Source organism: Diprion similis, chromosome 10 (assembly GCF_021155765.1).
Source record: "Diprion similis isolate iyDipSimi1 chromosome 10, iyDipSimi1.1, whole genome shotgun sequence".
NCBI lineage: Eukaryota > Metazoa > Arthropoda > Insecta > Hymenoptera > Diprionidae > Diprion > Diprion similis.
Window position 1 is genome coordinate 5,269,777 of NC_060114.1, and position 9,584 is coordinate 5,279,360.

The 9,584-nt window shown below is 36.3% G+C and overlaps 1 protein-coding gene across 1 annotated transcript; it reads left to right on the forward strand.

Moving 5' to 3' along the window:
- The first annotated feature begins 1,574 nt into the window (after positions 1-1,574).
- On the forward strand, positions 1,575-8,213 carry LOC124410944 (protein hunchback). The gene is made up of 3 exons (XM_046889694.1): positions 1,575-1,697; positions 4,442-4,839; positions 6,469-8,213. Exons 1-3 carry the CDS (start codon positions 1,575-1,577, stop codon positions 7,862-7,864), a joined length of 1,917 nt encoding a protein of 638 aa, XP_046745650.1. The 3' UTR covers positions 7,865-8,213.
- The last annotated feature ends 1,371 nt before the right edge of the window (positions 8,214-9,584 follow it).

Genomic DNA, 9,584 nt, shown 5'->3' on the forward strand with positions numbered 1-9,584 from the left:
GTGCTGCTCTCGCCCGATTATATACCTACGATCGTTTGTGAAGACGATAATGAAATAATTAGTAGCAATGTTAATTTAATGTAAATTTGAAATTTACTAATACTTAATCCTCTCCCCCCCCCTCCCCGCCCTATTTTTTGACACCGAACTGTATTAAACTCCAACGTTTTCAAAAACAACGAGAAAAAGTGTCGCGACATGCGATATGATAAATCGAAGTGCAAGAAGTTGGAAAAAGTCGTAATTTCCGCCATAGAAATAGGGAAAAGTCGGGGAATTTTTAGGGAACGAGACAAAGTGCCCACTCTGAGAATTTCTGCACTGCACACTTTCGTTTCGGCTCTATTTTTGTAGGCTTCTACTGCCGGTTAAAGCATCAGCTGCAGTAGTCTGCGCTGCACCCTCTTTACTCGATCACGCTGCCGTAGCTCGTGAAAGTACGGAGAAAATTTTGAGAACCTTTTCACCCTTTTTTACTTTGTGTGTGTTTTTCCGCACAAATACAAGTTTTCGATCCATAACGTGTTCTATATACCCACGTTTCGAAATTCATCGATCGTCATTGAAAATTACGAAACTGTAGGGTTGAAATAAAAAAAAATAGCAAAATAGAAAAAAAAAAAAACAGCTTCAGGCTGCAGGCTAGCATCTATATTTGGATTCTGCACAAACTTTTTGAAACTAGTGAACTTTTCGATTTTCCCCATGTGTTTGAATTTTTTATGCAAAAATCAAAGTTTGAGAAAGAAGTATAAAATTGTCTATACCAATAATGCGATTTGATGATGAATTTATGAATAGTGACTATATATTACACTTCATCTACTCATTTGTTATTTGAATTATTTTCGATTAATTTCGACCGATCTTTGGATCGATTATATATTTAATGCGTATGAATAATTGATCGTATCTTAAAAGTAGAGAAGCATAGTATAATGATATCTAAACGTGGAAATAAGATTTTTGTTTTTTTCTGTTTTTTTTTTACTGAAAATCGTAAATTTCTGTTTTTCTTCTACTAAACTTGGTACGATTTTTAGTAAGGAATAAGCATTATGATGGCTGTTCGGTGAAGGTGTAATAAATATGAACTCATGGATTGTTTTATAATTGCTATAAATTTATGAACAGATTATTATTCAATACAAAACAATAAATTGCTTACTCTTCTTTGTTTGAAAAAAATGATACGGTTATTTGTTTCTGCAGAATACAATCTATATTCAGTTGATTTCTTTTCGCAAACAAAACAAACAAAACTATTTTTTCTGCAATTAAACATCAGTTGATCCAATAACTTACGACCATTCAAATCAACTAATTATATTTACGATTAGCTATGGTGACTAAATTTCACATTCAGGGGCCTGTATTGATACAGATTTAGTTGACATTATCGAAGTTTTTTCTGTAACTAAACATCACTAAAGTCAACTAATGCTCAGTTGCAGATTAAGTCGCCATAAGAATTTTTTTTTTCTCTGTACAGAAATCCTTTCTTCTTTCACAATTTTGAACGAGAATTTTTTTTTGTTTATTTTCACCCAGCGGTGACCGCATCGGTGTACAAGATGAGAGGTAACTGGACCACGGAAGATCCGGTCACGGCTCCTCCGATGGATCAGCAGCAGATAAACGTCGAGTCCCAGCATTCGCCAGCCACGCCCGCCTGGAATATCAGCGACAAAATCGTGGTGAGTAACCCCCGAGACGCCCCTGCATCATCCCCCTCATCAAACCCCGCGACGTGGAGGAGAGCCCAGCCTCTCTCTAGCAAAATTCGTCATTTGCCGAGCTCCGCCATCACTGAGTTTCCCCTTTTTTCCCGAACGAAACTCGCGATCAGTGCAATCGATACACTCGTGCTTTTTATCTTTTTTCCTTTTTTCCTTCTTTCTGCAATCTTTATTTTCGCGCAAGTAGAATTTTTATCACTATTGTTATTAGATATAGATAAATACGGAAGAAGATTAAGCGTGCAGTATGTTGTGGTAGGTTAGTTTGCCTTTTAAACGAACTCAATACTTGAATTAAAATCTTATTTGTTGCATATAATAGTTGCTTCGGAGTATTTCTAATTACATTGATATTGTTACGATTCGAGAGGTCTGCAAGTATTGATTTTAGTTGAAGGAAAATGTGGCGCTAGTAACTATTTAGTATTACTTTAGTAATTAGTATACTAGATTTTCTAACTATTGAGATAGTAAATCTGTTTGTCTAGCTTGCTAGAATCTTTTTCGGTTATGGTAAAAAAAATGCAGATTGTTTACGAATGTATAGTAAGCACAATATAAGAATTTCCCTCGGTGTGAGCATGAGTAGAAAATTAGATGTGCAATCTAAAATATCTGTTTCCAATGTTTCATTTCGATATTGAATAATTATGAGAGAGTTGAATTTCTAAAACATTAGTTTATGGAATTTTAAACAAGACTGAAAGGTCCGAAGCGCCGATGTTTCTCAGAAATCAAATTGTTTATACGTTAACGTCGTTACAAAATTCAACTTTACGAAAATATATCTTTCTTTTATTGGCGAATGCTGAATGTTTTCTGCTACGATATTCGCAAATTTTTTACTTGACGGAAAACGGAAGTATAGTTGCGAGGTTAAGATTCGCTGATGTTTTCCATTTTTCTATTCCGTGGTCGTTTTGGAATCGTGAATTTTACGTCTGCGATGAGTCAGTTCAATACCAAATCGATTTACCTCTGATTCAAAAAAAAAAAATTCCTTTCACATGAAAAAGTATTTAAACACTGCGAAAAATCAGTTTTTCTCCGATCATCTAACTACTGTAACCTTATTTGTGAGTTTATTGGAGAAATGAGAAATTCTTTCGTAAAATTAGATTTCATACTTAAATTTTTTCATATTAAAGCTTTAGATTAGCTTCTAAAGTTACAACATTTTTGTTTTTTCAACACGTTATTGGTTACTAAACAATATTTGAACCGTTGTGATTAAATCGCAGCTAGAATGGACCTTGAAATTTCACAGAAATCTAACAAAATATGAGTATGGAAACAATCGTACCGTAAAAAACTCTAAAGATATTCCAAATCATGAAAAATGTACCAAATATTGACGTGAATTTTCGAATTTTAATTTTGGAATATTTTAGTTACACGGTGTACCAAAGTCCAACGTTCGAATTCAAATAACAACGAAGACAATTGGCAATGGCGGCTTTCCGTTTCATAAACCTCGTTTCTTAATCTCGCAGTTAGGTTTTTTCCATGTTCTTATATATTGTAACGAAAGTAAAGGTATTGTATTTGCATTGTGTGTGTGTGCGATTGGTATACATACATACATATATGTATAGACAGATAGTATACATATACGTAAGGACAAGGGTGGTGTACATAAGCTTTATTTCAGTAAAGTATAACGTGAAAAATATTTACATTTCAAATGACTCATTGCTGGGCTCGCAATCTTGGTAAATAAAAACTTTTCTACAATAACTGCCCTGGGCAACCGAAGGTCGCTGGGTCCCTGATTAGCTGACAGCAAAAAATGGAAAAAGAGAATAAACAACGGAAAGCCAGCAATTGTATCGCTCAAGGAATTCACTAAACAAAGTTTCACTAAACACACGTGAATTGAATCAGATTTTTTGCTATACATTTTATAAAAATCTTTTAACCTCACTTATAGCTGATTGTATTACATTCTTTGAAATTACGAAAAATTAAAATTTATTATCCGTCAAGGATGATAAACTTTCTATGAAAATTCCAATATGCAGACGCAGAATGGATGCAGATGTAGGAAAATGCTTTTATTTCGTCAGAGGTATGCAGTGTAAAATCCACTAAGTGGCGTGCGAATTCGGTGAAACGGCACGAGGCCAAGCGTAGTAACGTTAGATTATCGGAACATATGAAAAAAAATGTTAGCAACTAGAGAATAAGTTCAAGTAAGTTAAGTTCGCAAAATACAAGTTCAATGTAATCGCTATTAAGTATAAACAAGGCTTAATAGGCCACATATTGCCTAAATACGTCGCATCCTTACGCCATCTTTTTTCTCCTATCCGCGCATTCGATTGTTTCTTTCGTGTTCCACATTCCGATTCTGTTCCATTTGTTCCTCTCCCGTTCCACTGTTCTGACATTCCTTCTAGTGAATTTTGGACAATGCTGATGTTCCTAAATCAGAAATTTTTTACAAAAAATACATCGTTACGATTAAGTTACAAACTTCAAGCTTGTGATATAGGAAGTAGAAATATTGAGGACAACAAGGCGATGTGAGCCTCGAACGAGAATAAATAATAACCTTGAATAACGATGAAAATAACCCCAAATGAGAATGAAAATAAATCCTGGACAGCAATGAACATAATACGAATAAAAATAACTCGAATTAAAGATGAAATTGACTTTTAATAAGGACAAAAATAACTCTGAATAACCTCGATTTTCAGAAGGAGGAGCCGCAGGAGGACAAAAACAATGACTCCGGGGTGTCGCCGGGTCACTACACGAGCAACTCGGTGTCCCCAAGGAGTCGACGTTCGTCTTCAACGGCGAACGGAAGCCTGTCACCTGGAAGTGCGACGTCACAGGACTCGAACGCGACGCAGTACGAATACAGCCCCCAGAGAATATTCAAATCTTGCGCTTCGCCCGTTGGATTTCCCCACGCCAACGGCGCGAGGTCGCCGAAATTGTCCGCGGCCTACGTCGACGACATCAGCCAACGGAACAACAGCTTCGCGCAGGCTGACCAACCCCTCGACATGGTGTCCAGCACCATGAAACCCGACCACGACGAGGCAGCCATTATGCAGTGCCCGATTTGCCCCTTCAGCACTGCTCATAGGTTAGTTTATGACGTCATTATTACAGATTATTAGCTAGACGTAAAACGATCTTCATTTTTAGGTTAGTATGGTAGGAAGATTATTATAGATAATCATGCATCGCAGTGTAAAAAAAGATGTATCGCTTGCGCAACAAATTATGAGGAAAAATTTCAAACTCGGAGTTAAAAAATGTTGGGTTTCGATTATTTTTTTATTTTTTTATTTTTGTTTCGTCACACCCGGAAAAAATACTTTGCTTTTATGAGCAGGTACGTTGTCTGCAGTGTTGTTTAGTAAAGGACATAACTAAATTACGAACCTTTATACTCTGTGGTGGTTAGATTATAATTTGTGGGTAAAACGACCTCTTCAAATATGACGCGGACTCAAAGCTTTAAACGTGTTTTATGGCCAGCTTTAGTCCGGTCAGGATCAGGCTTGACGAGTCTTGTTCAATGCATTGATTCAGTAATTTTACGTTGTAAACTAGCATTGTGGTTCCAGTATGAGCAATTCTTTGTAGACCACGAAAATTCTGACCATTATTTAAGCGAACAAACTTTTTTGCCCGGTCAATGTGATGCGCGGAAAATTTTTGGCTTTCGGAATCGATTGTTTATATTTTAAAATAATTGGATGTTTATTCTAGTGAATTCCTTGCTCTGGTAATGATATTTTAGTAATATACAGGAAAATAATTGATCTCTGTAATTGATTTCCATAAAGATGCGGCAAATGGAGATTCTTGTTTGTTTTACCTCATTCAGCAAGTCCATATTTTTGTTGACCTTCTTTATTTTTCATTATCCAGTGGACCAAGTGCCGTACGGAACCTGACCTTTTCTTATCAAACACGAAGTATTTGTATCGCAAATGAGTAAACACTACCCAGAAGGATATGAGGCTATTTTTATGTGGCGATTAAAATGATTTTTAGTTTTCTACACCATTTTCGTCTCACATTATTCTACTAATTTTACTGAGAAAAGTATTTGTTTCGAAAAAGAATGACTTTAACCTCATACTTTTGTGAAATTATTCAAACTCTCAAACATTCTAGGAAATCTTTTGAAATCTTTAAAAATTTCTAAAATCCTTGAACTCGCGTCAATCTCTGAAATTCAATAAAATCCCGTAGACTTCCAAAAAGTTCTGAAGTCTCTGAATCACATCATATCTCTACAGTTCTTTGAAATCTTTTGAAATCCATTAAAATTGACTAAAATCTTTGAAATCACATGATACTTGCGAAATTTTTGGAACCCTATGCAATCCCTGAAATCCGATTCAAACTTTCCAAGTCTTTTGAAATTCTTATTTAACATCTTACAATAAGTTATCAAAGCCAATTGGATTGTTTGATCATCCAAAATATTTGAATCTTTGAAAACAAAAATAAAAATAAATAATGAAAAATCAAGGCTTTGAAAATCTCCAAGTACTTGGAAACAAAATCCCTAAAAGTCTAAAAAATCCTTCGAAATCCCTGGAATGTTTGAAATCACGGTGAAAACAATCTTGAATTCAAGTGTTGGTATAGGAATAGTAAATAGTTGCTAACCCCTCGTATGATAGATTGTATACAACAAAGTGACTCAAAGTAGCTAAAAAAACATGGTTCTCACGACCTCTTAAATCCCTTTCAGATTGCAGTTCAACGATCACTTGACGGCCCATTCTTCATCAAAATTCGACACGCCGGACTTTTCGAATTCGTCTTACGCGCACGTGAGTTCATTGTCCGAGGACGGAGCGCGAGGTTCTCCAAGTCAGGGTGAGCGGTCCGAGCAGGAGTTCGACGAGACGGATGAACCAGGCTTGCGAGTGCCGCGAGTAAACTGCCAAGGCAAGGTGAAGACGTTCAGATGTAAGCAGTGTAACTTCGTGGCGATAACGAAGCTCGAATTCTGGGAGCACAGCAGGGGCCACATAAAGGCTGAGAAGTTGCTGACCTGCCCGAAGTGTCCCTTCGTAACGGAGTACAAACACCACCTCGAGTACCACCTGAGGAACCATTTTGGCTCGAAGCCGTTCAAGTGCGACAAGTGCCCGTATTCCTGTGTCAACAAGTCGATGCTTAACAGTCATCTCAAGTCCCACTCGAACGTCTATCAGTATCGATGCGCCGAGTGTTCATACGCCACCAAATACTGTCACTCGTTGAAGCTCCACCTGAGAAAGTACTCCCACAAACCAGCAATGGTTCTGAACCCAGACGGTTCTCCGAACCCGTTGCCCATCATCGACATCTACGGGACCAGACGCGGACCGAAGCAGAAGACCCCAAAGACGCCTGACGATTCGGGGAACAAAATGGCCGGCGTCATCTCAGCACAGATTCAGGGAAATCCATTCGCCATTGATCATCATCATCAGCAGGTGCAGATTGGAATGCGGCAGATGAATTACGGGCAGTTTTTCTCCGCTGTTAATCTGCCGGTCAACTTCCTCCAGCAGATACACGACAACAAAAACGAGATCCGGAAACTGGAGGAGTTAAAATCCTTCGATCTATTTTCCCGGGAGAAGAACGACGATTTCGGAGCTCAGAGGGACGCGATGTTGATCTCACCGAGCGATTTTTCCGTCGGGAATCCAAAGGACCCCGAGTCTCCGGCGGAACCGAGTCCTCTGGATCTTAGCAAACCGGAAATTGAACGGAATTCTAAGACAAATTCAAACGTCAAAAGCGGAGGAACCAGCAGGCGCAAGGGAAAGGCCTTTAAATTGGACAAATTGATGCTCGCTCAGGAGTCGGATGACGAGACTTCCGACTCCACTTCGAATCCTGCGACCGATCAGCTCCGAGCATTGACCCCCGACGCTCAGCAAGCGAAGGTTAGTCAGGAAATCACTTCCGGTGGCGCTGCTGCGGACTACAATTGCCAGTACTGCGAAATCGCCTTTGGCAACGTCGTTATGTACACGATGCACATGGGATATCATGGGTACAAGAATCCATACACTTGCAACATGTGCGGACACGAGTGCGTCGACAAAGTTTCGTTCTTTCTGCACATCGCGAGGTCTTCGCACTCATGATTATCGATCGAAATCATTACTTTCTTTTCCCGATTATTTTGTTGTTATTATTCTACCTTCATTTTTTCTTTTTTCCGTCATTTTTTTTTTTTTTTTTTCATTTTCATTTTTTTTTTTTTTTACTCTCGTGTGTATCTAATCAAAGCATATTTTCGTTTCCCGGTATATATTGTACGAAAAAACGATCGTCAGCTCAAAATGCTCGCCTTGAAGAATAAAAAAAATTTGTTTCAACGTTAACGTCATACGAAAATAATGGCGAAAAAATTTCGAAACGATCATTGTAACCGAATAAATAACGATTGGTTTACACTTAACTTTTGGACTGTTCAAAACTAGCTTGAATTTCATTCTCGAATGATTACTGATCCTTCTTCTATCACAAATGTATTTTTTTTGTTTATTCGTATGCTGTGAAAAAATTGATTTTATTTTTACTATCGATCAATTTCATATAAAATATTGTTCAATCGAATATACTTGCAAGAGAAAAAAAAATCTATTCATAAAAAGGATCCGATTTGTTTTTTTGTTTTGTTTTTTATTTTTTTTTTAATCTTAAATTGTATTCAAAGTACGGAACCCCAAGAATTTTTTGAAATGATACGTCATTTCGTATGAAAAAAAAAAAAAAAAAAAAAAAATTGACGCAAGTTGTATTTGAAAATTTGTGTACCTGATATGGTTTGTTTTGAAAATCAGAAGCCACTTATTGAATTAATCTGGACTGAAAGTTGGGCTAAGAATTGAAAATTCGAAATGAAATCCAGCTTGAACGACGCTTGAATTTCGAGCTGAGCTGTTCTTCTGGGTGGGAATTTGGGCTTTGACACGCGTTAGCAGTAAACGATGCGAAATTTTCTTGTGTCAAAGTCGTGAACTTAAGAATCTCATGAAATCTAGTCAAAAAAAATTAAACAAACGAAAAAATGCATAAATGAACAAACATACAAAATAAAATTAAAAAAGACGCCTTGCGAAGGCTGCAAGCTTTTTTCTTAGCTTGGAGTGCAATTATTATTATTATTATTATCATTATTATCATTATTATCATTATTATTATTCTTATTATTATTATTATTATTATCATTGTCAATATTATCAATATTATCATTATTATCATTATTATTACTATTATTATTATTATCGTTACCTCATACGTATAATATGAGAATAGAGAACTATGTATCCACGGTATTTACAGTTCCTGCAGCTCATATTATTAATATCATCATTATTGATATTAATGTGTGACATAAGATTCGAGTTAATTAATATCGTTGATATAATTATAGGAAATAAAGAGTCCAGCGAAGGAGAGAATTGTCAAGATAATTAGGGCTCAATGTATTGTAAGGAATTATGATTTAGATTTTTGAATTTCGTGAAATCATATAATAATTATACAGAGTTGAATGCGGATGATCAGTGACAGAAGGAATTTACACATCAGAGATGAAAGACTGGGTTTAAAAATTTAACACATCCCCATTATAAACTACGTAGGAAAATATTTTGAATACCTGAAAAAAAAAAAAAGTAAGAAATAAACATAACAGCGACGAATGAACGAGTGATTGATAATATTTTTCTACATTATTATGTATGTATACGTGTGTAATTTATGAATGAAAAACACGATTATGAACACTTATAATGAGTTCATAATATTGCAAGATATATTTAGATCTTAAGAGTTAGTATAATTATCTGAGATAAA

Coding starts and splice junctions, on each gene's coding strand:
- LOC124410944 (XM_046889694.1), top strand. CDS start 1,575: ATGAGAGGTAACTGGACCACGGAAGATCCGGTCACGGCTCCTCCGATG. Junction 1,698..4,441: donor ATATCAGCGACAAAATCGTG/GTGAGTAACCCC, acceptor CTCGATTTTCAG/AAGGAGGAGCCGCAGGAGGA. Junction 4,840..6,468: donor CCCTTCAGCACTGCTCATAG/GTTAGTTTATGA, acceptor AATCCCTTTCAG/ATTGCAGTTCAACGATCACT.